This window comes from Pangasianodon hypophthalmus, chromosome 22, assembly GCF_027358585.1.
Source record: "Pangasianodon hypophthalmus isolate fPanHyp1 chromosome 22, fPanHyp1.pri, whole genome shotgun sequence".
Classification (NCBI taxonomy): Eukaryota; Metazoa; Chordata; class Actinopteri; order Siluriformes; family Pangasiidae; genus Pangasianodon; species Pangasianodon hypophthalmus.
Genome location: NC_069731.1, coordinates 18,454,767 through 18,475,788, shown reverse-complemented (window position 1 = coordinate 18,475,788; position 21,022 = coordinate 18,454,767). Strand labels below are relative to the sequence as shown.

General features: G+C 38.7%; 1 protein-coding gene across 1 annotated transcript; it reads right to left on the bottom strand.

Annotated features, from left to right (window-relative positions):
• Window positions 1–4,749: 4,749 nt before the first annotated feature.
• bhlhe22 (basic helix-loop-helix family, member e22) lies at window positions 4,750–7,143 on the bottom strand. Its single transcript, XM_026937924.3, has one exon. The coding sequence runs from the start codon at window positions 6,979–6,981 to the stop codon at window positions 6,202–6,204; it is 780 nt and encodes a 259-aa protein (XP_026793725.3). The 5' UTR covers window positions 6,982–7,143; the 3' UTR covers window positions 4,750–6,201.
• Between the last annotated feature and the right edge of the window lie 13,879 nt (window positions 7,144–21,022).

Here is a 21,022-nt window from a genome sequence, read left to right as displayed (position 1 = left end):
TTCAGTACTGAACCTTCCTCTCAGCTTGTAAATTTTTTATAAAGATTTTTATTAAATAATGTCATTTCAGTTAAGTTGACATTACTTATTATCATAACCCTGATTGTTTTTAAGTTGTTGAGATTTGGACTATACTTATTCAATTGAAGAGACCAGATAAACAGACTAATCATTTTAGAACTCAATAATAAATATAATAACTTTTTCCATAATTGTGGCTTGTGATTATCACTGGAACAAAACTAATAAATCACAGACCCTTTGGTTACACTTCACGGTCCCCTCAGGGGCCCAGAGAGCCACACGGCTTCAGCATTAAAGGAGCGGTTCGGCCCGAGTGAAATAAACACAATACTCCTTTAATTCCAAATGTAATCACTCAACCAAAACATGTTCAAATCCCAACATCACCAAGCTGCTACTGTTCTTCAGGCAAAACCCTTAAGACTCAACTGGATCCTGTTTCAACTGCAAGTCACTTTGGGTCAAAGCATCAAAAAAAAAAAATCCAGTTTAGCATTGTACATGTCAAAATCATCACACATTCATGTTTCCTTAAATGTCTCAGGCTTGTTTATGTAGTTCCTGACACTGCATGCCATATGGTATGTTATCTAGGAAAAAAGGACGTCACTGAGCTAAAAACAATCCTAGTTCCATCTAATAGCTGAATTATTTTTCGGAACCTACAAAACCTTCTCCACTTAGAAAACTGTTCCAGCCTGCTATAACTATATTTTACCTTCAAATACAATAATTAAAGTGCAATCATGAATTATAATCATTAGAAATTGCATGAAACCCCCTCTTTCTCAGGGAATATTTGGAATATTCCACAGGTCACATGTTCAACAGGACTTTCCTGAAGATCATGGGAAGAAGAAAAGTAAGCTCTGTCATTCTTTATTGTTTATTTTCAGTGATATTGTGACATTGAATTATTGTGACTTTGAAATAAAGAACTCATTAGAATGTCCTTAATGTCCTCATGTCCTCAGCAGGGACATGGACAGTCAAGCACATTTTGTGAATTTGTTAATTCTGTGCTAAAAAATCAATCCTGTCACTCAAACTCTTATAGCTGAACCATTTTATTTCTCAACACATGCTGTATCCAGTTATTATCACATTCCACAAACATCAGACTCGGGCAGGAGGTGTGGCCCAACTTTCAGAGGCGGAGCTATAGTGTAGAAGTGATCTGGATGATGAAATAATTCAAATATTTTCATACAAACTTCATTTATTAGTGTGTGATCTGAGCCAAATTATGTTTTTGAAGCGAGTGTGTGTAACACAGTTTGAACAAAGCGGTAGCTATAAGCTTGCTTTACTTTAGCAACATTAGCCTCGTAGCTTCAAACAACTAACATGTCTTGACCGATCCACTGTTTTTGATTTGAGGGGAAATTTGTTGATGTGTTTAAAGATACTCTAGACAGCAGCTTGGAGTGTTTTTATACATGCACACTGGGGCAGCTGGGAAAACTGAACTTTAGGCTACAACGTGTGGACGTTTCTTATTCTTACACAAGTCAGAGAAGCGATAGAAATCATGTGACACCAAATGATGTAAATCAGCTTTCAGAACAGAACAGTATTTCCTGTTATTTCCTGTTGTGTTCCTTCCAACTGGAAAGTCTCAGTGCTATAACTTGACTACAGGGTCCGAGGTGATCTCAAATCCCCAACGTCCAAGAACATCTGATAATCACATAAAACCTGGTGTTTGAGTTGGATTAGGAGTTTAATCTCCTCCATGCTGACTGGAGATGCTCAGAAACGTCTTTCTGTAATTCTGTAATTCTGTAATTCTGCGTTATCTGACTGAGAGATAAGAATAATGACAAGAGACAGAACTCTACCTCGAGCCATAAAGGTGTTCAGGCCAAACACTTCTGGAAGATTCTAGGGTAGGACCATCATTGAATGACAGAAAATTTAACATGAATACAAAATTGCGTGGTAAAGTGGTAAATTGGAAAGAACTGAATTTAATTTAAAAATAAATTTTGACAATATGTAATACAATGAGTAAGGAATAACACACTTGGGGATGTGCTGTTCTAGGAAAATAATCAACAATAGAGTGATATGATGAAGCGGAGTTACTGTTTCCAACCTAAAATTGATTCTTTTCCTATAACAGTGTTTTATCGCTTTTAATCCACAGCAATTTTCCAATGATTACATTTTTTTTCTAAATGAAGAAAGCCATGCACTTTTTTTTATCCATTTATAGTTACGATTAATGTTGTGGAATGTTGTGAACCAAGTTCTCACTCACGTTATAGCAGCTATACACAGTCATTCCCTCAACAGCCTCTCTTTTCTCTCTCTCTTGAAGTTAATAAGACAAAAAAAAGGCTCGTACGGTTACTGTGAAACCTCAGCGTGTAAACTCCTCCATCCTGAAGACTTTCACATGGCGGAAAACTTACTGACACTGAAGACTCCTTCCATAAACGTTAACTAAATGTCTCCTTACAGAAAACAGTTTTTCCTTTTTAAATAACAACACATTGTTGTATTTATTTATTACTAGTCTTAGATCCTGTGGAGCGTGACCTTGTGATCATTTCACTTTCGTGTGTTTCAGCATGTGTTTATTGTAGAAACAGATCTGTCATGGCCGCCGCTCTTGAATTACAGCCTGTGACAGTCGGAGGCACAGGCCGTGCACGGAGAGAAAGATTCCCACGCTTTTGGTGCGGCAGTGATATGGGAGAGGATACGTCTACTTCCTCGCTCGCACACGTATCTCTCAGATTCCTGTGTTTATCATCCTCACACTGCAGCACTTCTTTATTATGAATTGGCGTCCCTTTGGGTTTTGATATCGCAAATTGGATATTTTATGGTTTGTGCAAAGACGCCTATTTTTTTTATCTTGCACTTGTATTCATGACCTCTGAGGATCCACATAGACACTTTAAAGACAGATTAAGTTTTATTGGCTTCATGAATAATAAAATAAAACTGCTGTTGCTTATGTATCGCTGGTGGGTTAACTTCGTATCACTGAATTGCACATGATGCATGATGCAGGGATAGTCCTGAGTGCTTCTTTTCCCTTTTTGTCCCCAGTTTAACTGTGCTTGGATACTCTAAAAGTATCCTGCATCACTCTCAGCTCATCCTATTTCACTTCCCAGGTGAATTACACCCTTTGGCGTAGGTTAATTACTGCACTAAATAATGCATTTCATAGCTATGTATAATTAAACCTCATCACTGATCCTCTCTCTTATGCTATGCCAAAAGTATTACCATGAACAGAACGATGGTGGGGAAAAAAAGTGGAAAACCAGGAAAGTAGTTGACTCCAAACAGTAATTGCTGACAGTATTTATTCCAGCAGAGCCCAGTGATGGCTGATTACTGCTGGCCCTGATTAACGACTCGAGTGCTCGGCTTCACGTCTGCGATGCACTCAGGATTAGAAAGGACAGACTAATATCAGTGTTGTCTAAATGCCTAATAACAGAGTGGACACATTAGAGAAAGTGGAGCGGTGCTCTTGTTAAATCGCTTTCTGGCGTCCAGCTCTGGTGTGACAGAAATGTCTAATTAAAGCGATGAATATTGATCATATTTTTGAAGCAGTGACATTTTTAATTTTATTTTTTTTTTTACTATTGCTAATTCATTTGGCTGTTCACTTCATGATATTAGTAATAAATATTATATTTTTGATCATTCATGCTTGGTCAGGATTTAATAAGTAGGCACAATTGCAGTCATGGTATGTTGTCTTTAGTATGAACTTGGTACAGCATTGACTTCTAAAGTTAAAAATGATTTGTAAACCTAATTTTGTTTTATTTAGATGAACGACCTGTACGTGTAAACGTAAAATCTCAGGTCTGCCTTTCTTCCTCTTTTTACTAATTATGCTTTATTATTAGTGTTACTGTAATCACTGTATAGTAATAATTCTGGACTTTAAAGGGTTAAACAGTTACAGGAGCTGTCCGTGGTGCTGAAAAGAATTATGATAATAAAGGCATGTTTATCTTTAGGTTGAATCATATTAAATATTTTATATTAAAACATTACAATTCGTGTTTTTTTTCCTTCTCTGTCATTTTGAATGAATTTTGAATCAGTTGTGTGTGCTGACAGTTGCACATCTAAAATAAAATATATATACTGCATATAAGAGTGTGTTTTCTCTCTTCACTTGATGTTCAGACATCACTTAAACATGTTCAGCTTTCTAATACGAGCCTTAGAAATATCTAAATATATATTCATAAATTAGATTGTACAAATGGAGCTCTATAAAGCTACTACCTACCCTTAAACAAATGATTAAATTAAATCTATTTAATGTAATCTTAGAGCTCGCTTGAAGCTGCTTTTTTTTTAAAAAAAAAAATTGAGATTAAAATTAACATTTTGATTTTGTGAAGCTAGTTTTACTAAGAAAGAGTCTTAGCAAATACATTTAGGCTGATCTAATAGAGCTGAAATAAATCCGCTAATAATAATAATAATAATAATAATAATTATTATTATTATTATAATAATAATAATAATAATAACATGAAACGAATTAATTAGCGGGTTTATATTTTTATTTAAGCACATTTCAATGCAAATAGCAAAATTTAAACTCAGCCAAATAAGATTTTTTGAGCTTTCTCTATTTTTTTTAATCATTTATATATATATATATATATATATATATATATATATATATACATATATATATATATATATATAAATATTTTCCCCCCCTATAGTAACTCATCCCCTTGGCCACTGGCACACAGTGTCGGACTTCAGAGACGGAGCGGTGATGTCGTGATTAAACACACCCAATTAAACCAGTGAATAATTACATTCCCTAATCACCTGCGCGAGCTTTTAATTGCTTTAACGCTACGTTTCATTAAATGATTGCACTCGACAGTTTTCCTACTTCGTTGTTTCCCAATTAACACATGACACACACCGTTATGGAAATTGTTTCAATAATTATAATCATAATTAGTCTCCTTCTCTTATGATACTCCAGACTCCACTATATTCATCCATCATGCCTTCATTTAGAAGGACTTTATAACACATATAATCTCGATATTAGATTTTTTGCGACTTATTTTGTCATAGGTTTGTTTAAAAAAATGAAAACATGTTTGCATGACTCGTTAGCTTTTCATCCTACACTTAAATCTTTCACAGATATGCACAAATATCTGACCAAGCAGCCCTTAGTCTCTTCACACTCTTTCCCATCAAACAACCAGGCGAAAAAGTGTAAGTTTGATCAAAATATTTTAATAAAGCTTTTTTTTTTCAGGACATCAACATGTACAAATGGCCCTGTGCAGTCATAGTGAACCGGATGTATCTGCAGTGCTCATCAGGATGACCTGACAACAAGCCCAAGCCGAAATCTCATTCACAGCCTGCTGCATGAGAGTGGAGGGAAAGAATACAAAAGAAAGAAAGAAGCCAGATGTACAGCAAAGAGACTTATAGCACGCATGCAGACCTATAAATTCAACCCAAAGTCAACTTCAGTGACTCAAACAAGCCTGCAGTGGGAATGTTATAAATCAGCTGTGACAAAAAAGTCCCTCATTTCTGCAATTTCCAATCCTCTGCTTTCCAAGTCATAGATGCTACTAGTTTATTATCACCAAAACTCAAACAAGGACGTGAAATTCCTAACTGAAACATTATTATTATTATTATTATTATTATTATTATTATTATTATTATTGCAGGATAGCTATTAAGCAAGAGCTCCCAGGATAAAAGGTGCAGGCAAAGTAAAAGTAATGCTCACATGTTGCCAGGTCGGAACAGCTCACTGTGTTAGGGTCCATATTTCCATAAACTGTCCATCCTCAACATTCACACATAGACTTTGTTTGCTTTCAATTCACTCGCACCAGCACTTACTTTATATATACATACACAGCGCGCGCACGCACGCACACACACACACACACACACACATAGATATCAAGTATCTGAACAAAAAAAAAAAGAAAGAAAGAAAAACGAACAAAACAAACTGTTGGATCTGCGGCAAATCTGCTGAAATCCTAGTCGATGTAAGAAAAGTTGAGAATTCTTTTCTGTCCGTTCTTGGAATATGAAATGCAGCCTACAGGCGTCAGTTTCAGTCTCACAGAGAGAGAGAGAGAGAGAGAGAGAGAGAGAGAGAGAGAGAGAGAGAGAGTTTTAAGGCTTGTCGGTACACTGTTTACACAGACTGGAGGTGACGCTGTTGAAAAGGGCACATTTGTCGGGGCATGAAGAGGCCGCGGCGGCTCCGGAGGGGAACGCGGGGTACCCGGGCGGCTGCTCGTACGCGCTCAGGCTCGGCGCAAGCGACACGGCCTGGCCCTGGTTCAGGTACGCCACGAGCCGCCTCATCTCCTCCAGCGCCTGCGCCTGCATGAGGATGTAGTTCTTGGCGAGGAGCAGCGTGGCGATCTTGGAGAGCTTGCGCACGGATGGGCTGTGCGCGTAAGGGATGACCGCTCGCAGCTCGTCCAGCGCGTCGTTCAGGTCGTGCATCCGTCTCCGCTCGCGCGCGTTGATGTTGAGCCGCAGCATCTTCTGCTCCCGGTTCTTCTTCCCCGTGTCGCACTTGGCGCTCGACGCACCCGCCGCTGCAGAAGTCGTCCTCCCGTCTCGAGCCGTCGCCAGGAGCATCATCTCGCACCGGCCGTCGCTGTCGTCGTCCGGACTCTGCTCCCCGCCGCTGCTCTGTCCGCTCGTGCCCTCGCCTCCAACGCCGTATGGCGCCCGCATGGATCCACCAGGGAGGCCGAGAGACCCCACTCCTCCTCCGACAGCCTGAAGCGGGTCCGAGTCGGGCGGTTCGAAAGATCCGAGCGGCGACTGGCGCTCTCTGCACGGCGGCTCGGCACCCGGAGCGCGCAACGAGTCCATCTTTTTACCCGAGACGCTCAGAGTTTTGTGAAAAACGTCCCCAAAGTTCGTCCTCCTGTCCATCGTTTATTGTTTTTTTATCCCGCAGACTGGACTCAGACGCGCAATCTCTTACTCTTACGTGTGTGTCATGTGAAGCGCGAATCTTCACTTGTCAAATCAAAAGTGAGACGCGAGGAAGCGGAGACTCCTCCTAAATGCGCTCCTGTGTGTCCACATCCACCTTATCCAACACCCCTCCACCCCACCTCCCTCCACCCCCAGATCTCCACCGATCATCATCAGCATCATCAGCATCACAAGGGGGGGGTGAGTCTTTACATCATTATCTCCATGCGGCTTCCAGGTTGCCAGATTTGATCAGGGTTTTCTAGTCCAATGGTGATTTAAAACCCTCCGGATTCACTTTCAGGTTTAACTGTTAATCAGTAAAAGTAAAAAAACATGACTTGTATTAGCCTAGATGCCAGATTAAATGTAAACACAAACCCAATCCCATTCTAGCATGTCAAAAATAAACCAGATGAAAGTGCCTTCGCACAGTCCCAATCTGGCAACACGTGGCTGCTTATTAATATGAAGATGATTGGCCTGGAGAACAGGCACCCAATCAGGTTAATGTTTTAAGTAATGGAATTAAACGGTAGTGAACAGGGGCTGTGCTCTCTGTCTCGGATTACACAAGTTTCTGACAGATTTTAAATGGATTTTAAGGCTCTGTAGCCTTTATGTGCATGTTTTTGTCCCTAATCTCAACCTTTTCTTTCATGATTTCAGTCTCAGTACATTTTATATGACTACAACTATTTATTTTATTGTATATGATACTCTGGATGTCCATTACATTCGGATGTTCCTTCAAATGTCTGTGCAATTAAGCTACACACTGGTTCACACTGCTGACTCGTTCAAACACATGCATCTTGCTACACGTTTATAAGTCATCTGATTGGCCAGAAGGTGTTGATTAATTCTCTATAACAGCAGCTCTGACAGTAGTGCAGCAAAAAAATCACAGGTTTTCCATAAGTAGACGTTTATTTAACATTTTTGTGTCAGCACTTTGTAACAGTCGGTACGTTTTCCTCCGCTGGAAAGTCTTCAGGACAGAGGAGTTTACACGTTGCAGATTCTCGGTATCATGACAAGCTGTGCTTTTTTTTGTCTGATTCACTTCTAGAGAGGAAAAAACAGAGGCTGGTGAGGGAATGACTGTTTACAGATTGTATAATGTAATTGAGACCAAGAACTGACTGTTTACCAGACATTCCACAACATTAAATGTAACTATAAATGGATAAAAGTATGTCTTGTTCATTAATAAACAAGAAATTGTAATATTTAGAAAATTGCTGTGGTATAAGAGGAAAAAACACTTCAGGACCTGCTGTTTTAGGAAAGTAATCAACTTTGGGGTGGTAGCAGTAACTCCTCTTCCTGACATCGCACTGTTGTTGATTATTTTCCCATAACGGAATGTAATGGAGTGTTTTATTCCTTACTGGATGTGGTTTGAAGCAGAGACTTCTGGACAGATATTTAAGTGAGATAGACTTTCATTACTTGTCAGTTGATTAACCTCATGTGTAGAAGTAAACGTCTGACACCAAACATGCCTTGGCTGATGGACTAAAGGGCAAATTTGCATAAATGCCATTTATTCCTTTAATGCTGAAGGTTTTGTTTGGTAGAGGAAGAACACAGGTCTATTCTGGGGGAGATGGTGTCACAGCTGACAGATGACTCGGCTCTGCTCTGTTTGTTTTGCTTACTCATTCTGACATTTGGAGCATCGCAATACAGTGATTTTCACACTTGGTCATGCATTTCCTTTTTTTTTTTAAAGTGTGAACTTTGACTCATGTTGATAAATCATAAGATAGCTACATTTGAATCAGAACATTTTAAATATGCCTATGGATTAATTCTGATCCATAAATCCTTCTGGTTATTTCTTTTGTTAAAAAATAATGTATAATAAAAAAATTTGTCAGTGTTGCTCTTACTCTCTATGCATACCAAATATATCTGAAGAGTTTGTGAAGAGTATGTGAAGAGCACTCTGAGCTTGTCTGAGCCTGAGTGTCAGAAATGTTAGGGATGAGTGTTAGTTATGAATGAATGTGCTTGGGTCGCCCCCAAGTGGCCACATTTTCTACACTTCATTCAAAAGCTGTTAACAATCAGCAGACTGCACTATTCACCAAATCACGAATGAGTAATGTCCCTTAATTAACACAATTTTACAGTATTGGCCTAAATAAAAATCATGAAGTGTCTTGCACTTGTACTTAACAGAACAGGAGATAATCCACTGTGTTTATATTTCTTAGTTTGGTCGGTGCTTTTATCAACCACAAGAAAAGAAGAATACAAATCAAGAGTTGAACTTTTTAAAATGGCTGAGAGTGATATTAGTGCTGCAAGAACACGTTTTCACAAAAACACACAGGAATAAAGCAAGCTACGATGAAAAAAGAGCAGAGATTTTTCTGTCATTTTATTTTTCACTCACCTCTATTTTACATGAGGATTAAAACACTCGAGGTGTGCGCTGTTCTAGGAAAATAATCAACAACAGTATTGCTGTTACAGCCACGAACAGCATGTCCTGAATCGTTTTATTTCTCCTAAATCACAACAATATGCGAACAATTCATTTTTTAAATTTATTAAAGAATAGCATATTGTACCTTTTATCCATTTATAGCTACATTTAATGTTCTGGAACATCCAAGAAACAAGTTAGTTCCTGTTCTCACTTATGTTATAGCAGCTATAAACAGTCATTCCCTCAACAGCCTCTGGTTTTTCTCTTTTTTGACATTAGAAAAATAAAAAAATGGAGCTTGTCATGTTACAGAGAAACGTGAGCAAAATCCTGAAAACTTGCTGACTGTTACAAAAATCTGACACTGGAGACTCCTTCCATACATGTTAAATAAACATCTCCTAACAGAAAACTTTCCCATATCAATGATTACACACGTTTGTTTTTTAAAACCTGTTTATCCCCTCTGAGGAGCCCTTTAGGGTACTATCTAGAACCCTACTTATAACTAAGTGCCTGTCTGAAAGAGCTCCTGATAGAACCATTTTAGAACACTAAGAACACCTTAACTAGCTAAAGAACCTTTTATAAGAATGTCACACTCAAATGTAAAACAACAACAACAACATGAACAACAAATGGTTAAGAATTAAGGACCAGAAGGTTCTTTAGGGAACCAGATGAATGGTTCTTCTATGGCATTGCTCTAAAGAACCTTTTCTGGCACCCTGATTTTTTAATTTTGTTCTCTATAAGAGAAAAATGGTTAAAGCTAGAACTGTTAAGCATTCCTCAGTTGTGCCACTGGGGGAGCCATTAAAGGTTCTGTGTAGAATTCTGCAACTAAGCATTTGTCTGTCCAAAAGTGTTTATCTGGGCTTCAGGTAGAACCATTTTAGAACACTAAGAATGTCATAGTCAAGAGTTAAACAACAACAAATGGCTAAAAATCAAGGTTCAAATGGTTCTTTAGGGAACCAAAAATTGGTCTTTTGTGAACCAAAAATGGTTCTTCTATGGTATTGCTTTGATAATCTTTTCTGGCTCCTTTATTTTTAATACTGTACACTCTCAGGAAAAATGGTTAAAGCTAGAACCATTAAGGGTTCCTCAGGTGTCTTTCTGGGGAACCATTAAAGGTACTATGTAGAACCCTAGCACTTTTGCCTGTTCGAGTGTTCGCCTGTCTGAAAGCGCTCCAGGTAAAACTGTCTTAGAAAAGTAAGAACGCTTAACCATCCAAAGAACCCTTTATAAGAATGTCACAACAACAACAACAACAATAGCAAATGGTTAAAAATTAAGTATGAAAAGGTTCTTTAGGGAACCAAAAATGCCTCTTATATGGCATCCAATCCCTCTACAGAACTTTTCTTCACTCTAAAAAAAAATAATCTATAAAGCTTAATGTTGTCCCTCTGGGGAATCCCTTAAAGAAACGATTAAACCTTCAGTGTAGTAATGGTTCTAAGAGACAGGATTACAGGTAGAACCGTTATATGAAGGTAAGAACCCTTAACTGTGCAAAGAAGGTTTCTTTTTACTCAGAGTGTATCATAAATGAAACAATCTCACCATATGAGTAAGTGTGAGGAGCACCGTTCAGGGAGAGAACACACACACTCTCTCAGACGGAGAGTTCTAAGAGGCTCTCCACTATAACATATTCATTTATATTTACATTCATATACATTTTTAAGCTGTAGAAAATCTATAGAATATTAAGAGATAACACATAAGCACCCGTGTAAGATATTAATGCAGACGTGATCATTCTTGTCTCTGAAGCTCAGGGTGTAAAGCGTTCTTTTGGCCAGGCAGCAGAGCAGAACCTCCTCACAGACAGCTGAGGGCCCGAGGCTCGCTCTTCATCTTGTGATGGCAGAATGGAGGAACACCTTCATGCCCAATCAAACAGCGCTAATGAGATGAGATGAGCCAGGACGGTCAAACAGCAGCCACCGGCTCCTCGGCACTTCTCCTCCTGCAGCACGGACGCCATTATATACTGAATTACAGAGCTGTTACTGAGATCATCTCACTCTTTCTCTTCACAGAGAGAGACAGAGAGACAGAGAGATAGAGAGAACGAGACGGACAGACAGAAAGCGGCGAGACAGAGATGGAGAGAAACAGAGAGACAGAGAGAGTGAGACAGTGACAAAGAGAGAAACAGAGAAACAGAGAGACAGAGAAAGTGAGGCAGAGACAGAGAGAGCGAGACAGAGACATAGACAGAGAGAGCGAAACACAGAGACAGAGAGACAGAGAGAGTGAGACAGAGAGACAGAAAGACAGAGACAGAGAGAGAGAAAGAGAGAGAGACTCCTTCTCTTAGTTCTGTGGTATTTGAACTTGTGCTACAACCTTTTCTAGCACAAGTGCATCCTACTGAATAAATGAAAAAGCCTGATTGGTCCAGTGGCCTTTTCTCCTGTTGCCCCGCCCCCATGTTCAAACACCATCTTTATCATAGGAGGGTCACCCACAGAAACACGCTCCGTGTTATTAATTTGCCGGTTGAACCTATAGAGTATAGAAGTGTATTTTTTGTTATCACATTTTTTTTTTTTTTTAAGAAAAGTCTGTTCTGGATGCCTGTGTTCTGTCTCGCATGCTTGCATATGTTTAAATGGGCGGCATTCTCACACTAGACTTATAGATGCATTATAACCTCTGTGACACACGGAAAGTGGCTTCTCAGACATTTTAATTGTTTAATCGTAATTATTACAGATATTTTACATGATATAATAACTTATAAGAGGAAAGCATGGAAATGTAGCTCCAGGTTCTGTTTAATGAATAACACTGCAGTGAATGTGAGTTCATAAGTGAGTACTATCTAATGTCTCTATACACTATTAATACATTATTATAATATTAAATACACTGTAATACACTAACACACTATTATACAACACTTAGTTCCGGTCCACTAATTTGATTGGTCAAGCAGTGTTTCAAGATATTTCACTGTGTGTATTTAATCCGCTTGTGTGCATTCGCTGCATAAAATTCCAACAATAGTGCATTATGTTGAAACTGTTACTACACTTATTATGGGCTGTCAGTCAGTCTGTGCGTTGGCATGGCAACACACAATGCTCCATCCAGCTGTACCTTCTTTGGGAACTATTTTCATTGACAGAGCAAAACTATTGCTTAGGTATTAGTGTGCACAGTGGTGCAGCGAGTAGCTCAGGCACTTTCAGTAGCTGCTTTATCCTGTGAATTTCTGGAGTCTATCCCGGGATGAGGCAGGAATACACCCCGGATGGGATGCCAGTCCATCACAGGGCACTATGCACACACACATTCATACACTCATTCACACCCAGGGGCAAATCATCTTAGCCAATCCACCTGCTGGGAAGTTTTTGGGAGGTAGGAGGAAAACCGAGAACCTGAAAGACACCCACACAGATATGAGGAGAACATGCGAAGAAACTCCGCACAGCCAGAATCCGGAGCTCAGGATCGAACTCGGGACACTGGAGCTGCAAGGAGGTGAGGATTCCTGCTGTAGTCTGTATGATGCAAAGTCTACTCCAAAAGATACACCGACTCTTAAGCACAGACTCTTAACTACCATGTCCGTTAAACACGACACAAAGTTTATTTAAAAAAGAAATGACCACAGTTTGAATATCAGTGCCTAAATGAATGACTAGAACATTCTAGACTTGAGTTCATAAAAACTGATGTAAAAATACTTTGGGGCCATAAAAACTACATAAATTTACAATCACTCCTTCTAGACAGACGAAACATGTCTTGTAGTAACCGATTTGTACCACATGATGTCAGTGTATACTTCAGGGAGAACCCTTCAGGGAGACTGAGTTGTACATTGTGTTTAAAAAAAATCTACACTGTAAAAAAAGTACCATGTATCTTTACAGGAACTGAAAGGTAGTGACTGTAATGAATATTTACACCATTCTTACTGTAACCTTTATTTGTCAGTAGTGTCAGCAGCATCACATTTTTCAAAATACAGTAATTTGCGGGACAACATGGAACAAAAACAGTTGTTTTAAGTGAGGAATAAAACACTCCATGTCTTGCTGTTATAGGAAAATAATCAACGACAGGGTGGTGTGATGAAGCGGAGTTACTGTTACCACGCTGAAGTTGATTATTTTCCTATAAAAGTGTTTTATTCCTCTTATACCACAGCAATTTGCCAACACTAACAATTTTTATGTATGAAAAAAGTCATACTTTTTTTGTCCATTTATAATTACATTTAATGGTGTGGAACATCCACAAAACAAGTTAGTTCCTGATACAGCAGCTCCAGCTTCATTTTTTTCTCTCTGGAAGTTAATGAAGTGCAATAAGTGAGTCACAGTCCTCACTACTACAAACATTAACCAAGATTTCACAAAATTACCTGATTTACAAAAAATCATTATAGCTATTCTTTTTTTTCCCAAATCAGAACTTGATCATGATAATATAAAAAAAATGAAAAAAAAAAAAAAATTCTGTTTCTGTAGTTATACAGTACAATCGTTTGATACAGTATAGTCCACCATTACTGTAAACATCTTCCAAGAATTCAAAATGGTGGACATGGTACTTTATTGTAGAAATGAGAGACATTCTTTACAGTGTAGCATCTTTTAGCTCAACTAGATTGGTTATTTGATGTGTTTATATTCCTGAATTAAAGAAAAGTCCTTAAATGGTTATTCATGGTTCTGTTTGATTTTGTGTGCACGTAATTAAATAGACAATAAACCCCTTTTTCTCCATCAGTGATACTGGAGTCCTCAGGTTCTTAGCATACCAAAGCTAACAATGATTTTTAATAAATCTATGCTATCTTGATGCTGTAGTATGTGCAGAAATGTTGATGAAGTGGCTTTATATTAATAATCCTCATGTCCTGTCCTCCAGTCAGGTGGACTTTTGGAAAAGGTAAATGTGTATGTGAACAGAATCGTCATCATGAAGAACAAATCACATCAAAAAGATATCAGAATACATTAACAGTAATAGTCTATTTTTTTTTCCAGTCGTAATAAAGCATCATGAAGCTTTTCTCTCAGTATTTAATAACACATTCCACCGAAGTGTAGTTTATGTGTGTTTTATTTTATGTGCCCTTTTTATTACATTGTGTTTATTACATTCAGGTTTATGACTGACACAGATTCATATCCAGAGCACCAGAGGTGGAGAACGCTTTACACCTGACTACATTATTTCTGCCTCCACCATCAGATTTGCTCTGTATTAAATCATAACTGAGGAAATAAACATCAGTAATTGACTTTCACATCAGTGTAATGCGACTGAGTGTTACTGCAGGTGCAGAGAATCTGTTTCAACTTCCTGTTTCCATTCACGCTCAACTCCGATATGTAACTCATTCACAGAGACGTGTGTGGTGGACGATCGTTATCTTTTCATTCATCCATCCATTCATTTATCTTTTCATCCATCCATCCATCCATTTATACTGTCATCCATCCAAACATTTATCCATCAGTTTATCTTTTCATCCAACACCCTTCCATCCATCCATCATTTCATCCAACACCCTTCCATCTACCCATCATTCATCCACACATCCATTCATTTATTTTTTTATCCATCCATTTATCTTTTCATCCATCCAAACATTTATCCAACAGTTTATCTTTTCATCCAACACCCATCCACCAATCTACCATCATTCTTCTATCCAGCCATTCAATCTTCCGTTGTATCGTTTCATCCATCCATCCATCCATCCATCCATCCATCCATTCATGAGCCCATGAATCTCTGTAGGCATCTATTAATCTGTATTTCCTACATCCATTCACCACTCATCCATCCATCCAACCACTGACCACTCATTCATTTATCCATCCATCCCTTAGCCCACACCTCCATCCATCCATCTATCCATCCACTGACCCATGTGTTCTTTTTGCATCTTTTGTCAGGTAAGTGAACTTATTTATATATCCATTCATCCATCCATCCACTGACCCCCTCACTCATCTTTCCATCTATTGACCCATTCATCTGTTGTTCTGCATCTTCCTGCAGTGTACCTATGAACACATATCATCCATATCACCTATATCATCCATCTATTTATCTGTCCTTTTTGCATTTTTCTGCAGTGTACCTATACAGTGATCCAATCCATACATCCTTCACTTTTCCATCCATCTATTTATCTGTTTTTTCTATATCTTTCTGCAGCATACCTATCATCTACCCATCCGTCTATATATCTATACTTTTTGCAGTATAAATGTAGATTCATTCATCTCTCTATGTGGCCATTGACCATCTATCCAACCAAGCCATAACTGACACATCCTCCCATCCATCCATCCATCCATCCATCCATCTGTTCTTTGTGCCTCTTTCTGCAGTGGAAGTGAAGGTGAGGGTGTTGTTGTAAACGACACAGCGTCCCCGCAGCGTCAGCATTAACGTCTCTCTGATCCTGATGTGTGGAATTGCTCCACTCGCACGGTGCTTTGTGTCTTGTGTCAGAGCGCTGAAGTTTGCCGTGTGTAATACATGCTAATTCAATTATTTCTCCAGCTCTCTTTGTGCCTTTAACAAACATCAGTTGCTTAGCAACAGAATTGGATCAAGAGACGTTCTTCTTCTTTTTTCCCCTCACCCTGTAGCAATTTCATCATTTCAAAGTGGTCACTTCATACCAATTAGTCTGTGTTCTTCATGTGAGAGTGGCTGGTGTGGCTGCGTGCGCCGCTCTGTCCTGCCCCGGGGCATGATGAGAATAATGATGCACACGCTCTGCAGAGAGGATGGACTTACCTCGTCCGTCTGCTGCCATGGGGCGGTGGTGTACTTCGTAGAAACATGTGTGTGTGTCTGAAATGGTGTAATGTAACACTGATGATCCAGGAAAGAGTGGGTCTCTGATCAGGGTCCTTAAATCTGATCGAATTAAGAGTGAATTTTTATAAATATCTCACTCTTTCTTTTAAAGGTTCATCGCATATTCTTCTCTCAGGAGAGAAAGGATTACGTTAAATAGGACTTTTTTTTAGATCTCAAAGACAAGACGTCAAGCTCAAGACCCAGAAATCCCTTTTGGCTGAAATGTCAGACATGGATGCACTGAGCTTCATCGTCTGTATCTGTTCATGATTTTGTTAAAGATTTTAAAAAGTGTGAAATCTGCATTGAGTCCCTGATTGATTAATAAAATCAGTAAATCCTCCTTTTCTGATTTATACACTCTCTTATACACTCTGTGTGCTGTGTGGTACCATCAAGGTGACATCCTTTAGACCTTTAATACGTAGAGTGTGTCTGTTATGTACATTTAATCATTTTCAAAAGTGCATTATATTCACATTTTCAGGTAAAACATACATACAGCACAAGAAAAAGTACAGTTTCTTTCTGAGAGAGTGTATTACTTATGATGTATTACACATCATGTACTGTAAATAATCTGATTTGACTTGATCATTAAATTTAACATTTTCTGACCACATTCAGTTGCTCTGTTCATCTGCTTATCTTTAGTCTTATCTTTAGTGGTTGATTTTTATCAACAGGGGGCGCTCTTATTTCTCACTTGCAGGGATTTAAACCGCTTGTAGGTGATTAGGTAAGAGATTTGGAGTTCTAGTTTCGTCTCAGTGTTATTACCCAGGTGACAATGTTTAAAGATATTTAATAGGTGTTTGTAATAAATCACTATTACAGGAATGGAAATGATAAAGCAGATCACTCAGATCACTCACTTTTCTCTCCAGTGTTCACCAAACATGACAGAGGGTAAGATTTTGTCCTAAGAACCACAAGGTTGTGAGCTCAAATCCCAGGCCTGTCAGTGATGATCTTAAACAAGACCCTTATCTCCGAGCTGCAGATCTCTGTGCTTAAAATGTATTCGCTTTACTGTAATCACTTTAGATAAAATCTAAGTCTGGCAAATGAATGAACATCAATTTTCTCCTAACGTGAGCTCGGTTTGTAAATATTTAAAGAATATAAAGTGTAAAATCATCACCGTTAGCCTAAATATTGATGATGTGTGAGGCAACTGTTAGCATATCCTGATCTGAAGAAAAATAGAAAGATAATATTATGTAAAAATATTATTAAAGACAATTATCTCACACACACAATTTACCTGAGCAAATACACAGAACTTACCAGTGATATTAATTTGTAACGTGTGTGTGTGTGTGTGTGTATATGTGTGTGTGTGTGTGTATGTGTGTGTGTGTCCAGTGTCAAATGAACACCTACTGGGTACACTGAAGCCTACTTAATTTAACATTGCTGCTCTTCCACGATCTTTCCTTTAAACACAAAACATACTTAAAAAAACATTACAATAAATATTATGGGTGATTTTTGCCTTACATTAGTCTCGAGCATTTACGTCAATATGAAACACTTCACACTTCCTGTAGCGTCGTGACTGACCCACATGTTGATGATGTGCATGATTTGGACAGATTGTTGTCACTGACTGATTTGTCATCGATCATTAATGTTAATGCTGCATACAGAAAATTCTAATGGCATAGAGGCCTACAAACAAGGAGATAAATAAATAAAAACTTTATTATCTAATTTGAAATGTGTGAATGTAATTTATCTTATCTTGGAACTATAATCTACAATGTTTTATCTAGCCACCTATCCTGAACATGAGAACATTCTGACTCCAGATTGATATTTTTATCAATAATAATCCATGGTGTATTAGCAAATAAAATTAAGCTACGCCATCTAGTCAGAAGAAGAAATAGACATGATTTAAAGGCTGTAAAGGGAACTGATTTATTTGCAATTTCCTCAATTAGTAATATCTAGGATTTAAAAGCAACAGTTTACAAATGTTGAGTTGGTGTTTTAAAGCTTTTAAATGCAGTAATTATGCTTTTTTCCTGTGTTAAGAGGCTATAAAAGAAATTCAGCACCACAGGAACTGGACAGCGCCTCGATTCCAGGATAAATAATGCAGACAGTTTCCATAAACCATATAAAAAATCCATTTTTCCATAAAAAGGGAACTCATCCATAGCTTTCCTTGTCGCTGAGGGTGGTGCCATTAAGGGAACACCAACTGTACCTTTAATATTTAAAAATCTTCATGTCTACTTTTAAAGGTTTACTCTGAAAACTATTTACCTTTAAATCATTTTAAAGGTGCTATATCCACATTTTTATATATTAAAGGCACAAAAGGGATAAGGAAAGTTTTTTTTTCTGAGGGTGTAAGGTTCCCATACTGTCTGTACATGTAACCAAAAGATCCAAACCCAGACCTAATGATACAGTCACATTTTATTTTTTTATTAGAAATATTAAAATGCATGAGCAACGCAGTAATGACTGAAGATTTTGTGCTTTTTTTTGTGTGTGATGGCGGAAGGCTCCGCTCTTGGCATTCACCGCGTGCCTTAATTGTAAGACATTAAATCAAGGTCCGCTGTGAACACGGAGAGCTAGAGTCTCAGATCAATCGCAATCTGCACACACACACACACACACACACATACACACTGATTTATTCCCATACAACCCCCCCCCCCCTCCCCACCTCAAACCCAACTCCAGTACCAGCAACTGTAATATCACCGGCTCCTTGAAAAAAAAAATCCATATTCATCCTGTTTCACGTTCCTGGCGCGCGACTCTCGGTCGTCTGGTCAGTATCCTGTGAGCACCGCCTTTCGTTAAGTGCTTAAAAGTGATGAGGAGTGGATGGGGGGGAAAAGGAAAAAGAAAAACCACAAAAGCAGGCTGATTTGCCTACTTAATTGTTGGTGCTGAAACACTGCATGATGCGTGTAAAAGATGGAGGTCGCCTTCATCCTTCATCCTTTTTCTTTTTTTATTAACTGGTTCAAAAATCAAATCTGCGAGGCCATCACGGATTTAATGTGAGATCTGCTTCAAACAGGAAGTCTGATCTCTTCCAAAAAAAAAAAAAAAACGTTTGCCGCGTGATGTCTTCTGGATCAAACACCTACAAGATGGAAATACACACACACACACACACACTCATTAGGTTTTTCAATCATGCTCCAGTTTCAGGTGTGTTCACTTCACCTTCTTCAGAAATGGTAATGCAATCCGGCAATTCAAGAACCAACCTAGAAACCATGATTGAATTTCGGAAAAATGCGCAGTAGATCCAAAATTTCTGAAACAACAGCAACAACAACAACAAAAACAGACACCAAATCCAAACTCGGGTGTGTGCCGTGAAATCCCCCCGCTCTCCCTGCGTCCTGTCCTTTATTCCCCCCACTCTCTGGTTCACTTTACGGATTTATAATCACCCTCCAACCAAACAAATAAAGCATCTGGTGCAGGATGCTGCCTCTGCTGCCGGTAGTGACGTCACTGATCGTCTCCCCGTGTCCTTGAAAACTAAAAGTGAGGCGCGTTGCTCTGACATAATCGCTCTATTTATACACCACCACCACCCCCCTCCATCTCACACACACACACACACATACACACACACACACACACACACACACACGGATTTGTCACATTAATCACCACACTGAGAGGTTTTAAAGATGTGACCTCTTTAGATAGTCCTATATGCAAATTAGTGTTGGGTTACAGTGTGTTCCTATTGGCTACGCCTATAACACGGATTATATAATGCATATTATAAGTGCGAGATTCCTTCAGGATCTCAAATGTATTCACATACACACACACACAATACTCCACAGTACACACTGATACACTGCGCCTACGCCTGCTGACACACTCAAAATTTTCATAGCAGTTTTTTTTTTGCATTCTCTTGACCTCGAAGATTCCACACACATGTATTCGGGATCTTCTGAGTTCACTCTGAAGGAGCGTCACATTTTATAATTCGTATTTTAAGGCCTGCTGAAGGATTCTATGACACTCTCCAGACTATATCTCCATTAATGTTTCACATTACTGCTAATAGCATTAGCACGCCTCAGGCTACAGCTGATGTAATGTGAAATTCAGTAAGCTGCCATCAACAGCCTAAGTAGCACTTAAAACAGTGCAAAGCATCATACCTTTACTGAGGAGCTCCTAGCAATCGCATCATCATCATCATCATCCTCATCATCATCATCAACATCATCAACATCCATATCATCATCATCATCATCATCATCATCATTGCTTGCAAGACAGTTTCACATCTTGCAAAAAAAAAAAAAGACCATGATTTTTGCATGATGTAAAAAAAAAAAATACAGATTTGTGCCTCAAACACGAGCCATGTTCTCAGAGACAAAGACAAATAAAGAAAATACAAGCAGTGCACCTCCTCGAGACGTGCATTAAGTTCTTACACCCTACTGTTTAATGCACAGCCTCTGATTATGCAGCGCTGAAAAATTCTGTCCCAGTTGTCCCACCGTCCACAATCATCTATTGTCTCTGAGAACAGGGCGATGATGAGGCAGAGCAGGACCTCCATCCCAAGAAAAAAGAAAAAAACAAAGAAAAACGACGTGTATACCTTAGGATGCGTTCTGAACTATCAAACCCGACGTGTCCTGAATGATGATTTAGCCTACTGTCTTT

Coding starts and splice junctions, on each gene's coding strand:
- bhlhe22 (XM_026937924.3), bottom strand. CDS start 6,981: ATGGACAGGAGGACGAACTTTGGGGACGTTTTTCACAAAACTCTGAGC.